General features: G+C 44.3%; 1 protein-coding gene across 2 annotated transcripts in view; it reads right to left on the bottom strand.

Annotated features, from left to right (window-relative positions):
* Positions 1 to 1,423, bottom strand: part of LOC106884264 (tryptophanase) — an 11,552-nt gene extending 10,129 nt beyond the window's left edge. The window contains exon 1 of one of the 2 annotated variants that reach the window (XM_014935547.2): positions 1,289 to 1,423. In XM_014935547.2, the coding sequence (XP_014791033.1) occupies positions 1,289 to 1,305 (17 nt within the window). In that variant the 5' untranslated portion in view covers positions 1,306 to 1,423. The remainder of the gene's footprint in view (positions 1 to 1,288) is intronic. The other variant, XM_014935546.2, reaches the window with a different exon arrangement.
* Positions 1,424 to 1,697: the final 274 nt, after the last annotated feature.

The raw sequence follows: 1,697 nt of genomic DNA, 5'->3' as shown, positions 1-1,697 counted from the left end.
TATATATATATATATATATATATATATGTATGTATGTATGTTGTCTCTCACGGTTGACAACATACATATGGTTGTCTCTCACGGTTGTCTCTCACGGTCAAAACAAGACGGTTCTGCAATTTCTGGCTGAGCAGCCTGCACAAAAGGATTCTTTATAGTGATCAAAGGCACGTGCTGTACATTAACTCACTGCGCCACCAAATCAACGTTGTCCTGGCAACACATTGTTTTGTGATCCCTTCGACACCTGACGTGTACCATACGTCAGGTTTCGAAGGGATGGCCGAGCAATGTTTGATGAAACGTTTTGCTCAAGAACACAATGCATCACCCGGTCCAGGAATTGAAACCACGATCTCGCGATCGTAAGAGCAACACTCTAACCACTTGGCCATCCGCCTATATACACATACATAGCAAGAGAGCATCTTTCATAGCGAGAGAGCATCTTTCATAGCGAGAGAGCATCTTTCATAGTGAGAGGGCATCTCTCACACGCCATCAAAGTGACGCTGGGGTATAAATTTACGAGGCCCAAACTTTACGACGAGTAGCCCTTCCCGCTCAAAAGGTCCCTGAATAAGGGTTGTTTAAGGATGATGAACAAAACACCCATGATTCCAGGGGTGAAGTATTACATGTTTGTATGTATGTATGTACGTTCTTGGCTGAAAAGTTCTTGGCTTTCAGTAAGAGAAAATGAGGGCGGATCAGTTAATTATGATTTTATTCAGCATATCCTTCGCTAAGATTCACACACTTGTATGTATGTATGTATGTGGAGGTGCAATGGCCCAGTGGTTAGGGCAGCGGACTCGCGGTCATAGGATCGCGGTTTCGATTCCCAGACCGGGCGTTGTGAATGTTTATTGAACGAAAACACCTAAAGCTCACCGAGGCTCCGGCAGAGGATGGTGGCGAACCCTGCTGTACTCTTTCACCAAAACTTTCTCTCACTCTTATTTCCTGTTTCTGTTGTACCTGTAATTTAAAGGGCTAGCCTTGTCACACTCTGTGTCACGCTGAATATCCCCGAGAACTACGTTAAGGGTACACGTGTCTGTGGAGTGCTCAGCCACTTGCACGTTAATTTTACGAGCAGGCTGTTCTGTTGATCGGATCAACTGGAACCCTCGACGTCGTAAGCGACGGAGTGCCAAAAACAAGAATGTATGTATGTATGTATGTATGTATGTATGTATGTATGTATGTATGTATGTATGTGTATGTGTGTGTGTGTATATGTGTGTGTGTATTTATAAAAGTGTAAGGAAACTTGGTTACTTACAGATCAGAGAAGTCCATGGTTTGCGTCTGTTGATGGTGTTTTGATTGGGACTGCAGTGATGTGTTGAGGTTTTTATAGTCGAACACCTACACTTGGTTAATGTTATTGTTGACTTATTTGACAGTAGGAGAATTGGTGAGGGAAACCGAAAGGAGGAGGAGGAGGAGGGGGAGGAGGAAAGCTAAGCAAAAGGAAGAGAAAAAAACGAAGACAAAGGGGTCGACGGCGACGACGACGACGAAGAAAAGGAAGAGGTACACAGTAACACGCACACCCACGCACGCACGCACACACAGACACACACACACACAGACACACACACACACACACAGACACACACAGACACACACAGCTACACAGACACACACACACACACGTATGTTTGTGTATCAAATGGTATATATATATA

Source organism: Octopus bimaculoides, chromosome 17 (genome assembly GCF_001194135.2).
Source record: "Octopus bimaculoides isolate UCB-OBI-ISO-001 chromosome 17, ASM119413v2, whole genome shotgun sequence".
NCBI classification, from domain to species: Eukaryota; Metazoa; Mollusca; class Cephalopoda; order Octopoda; family Octopodidae; genus Octopus; species Octopus bimaculoides.
Note: the sequence above shows the minus strand (reverse complement) of the source record. Positions and strands in the feature narration are given on the sequence as shown.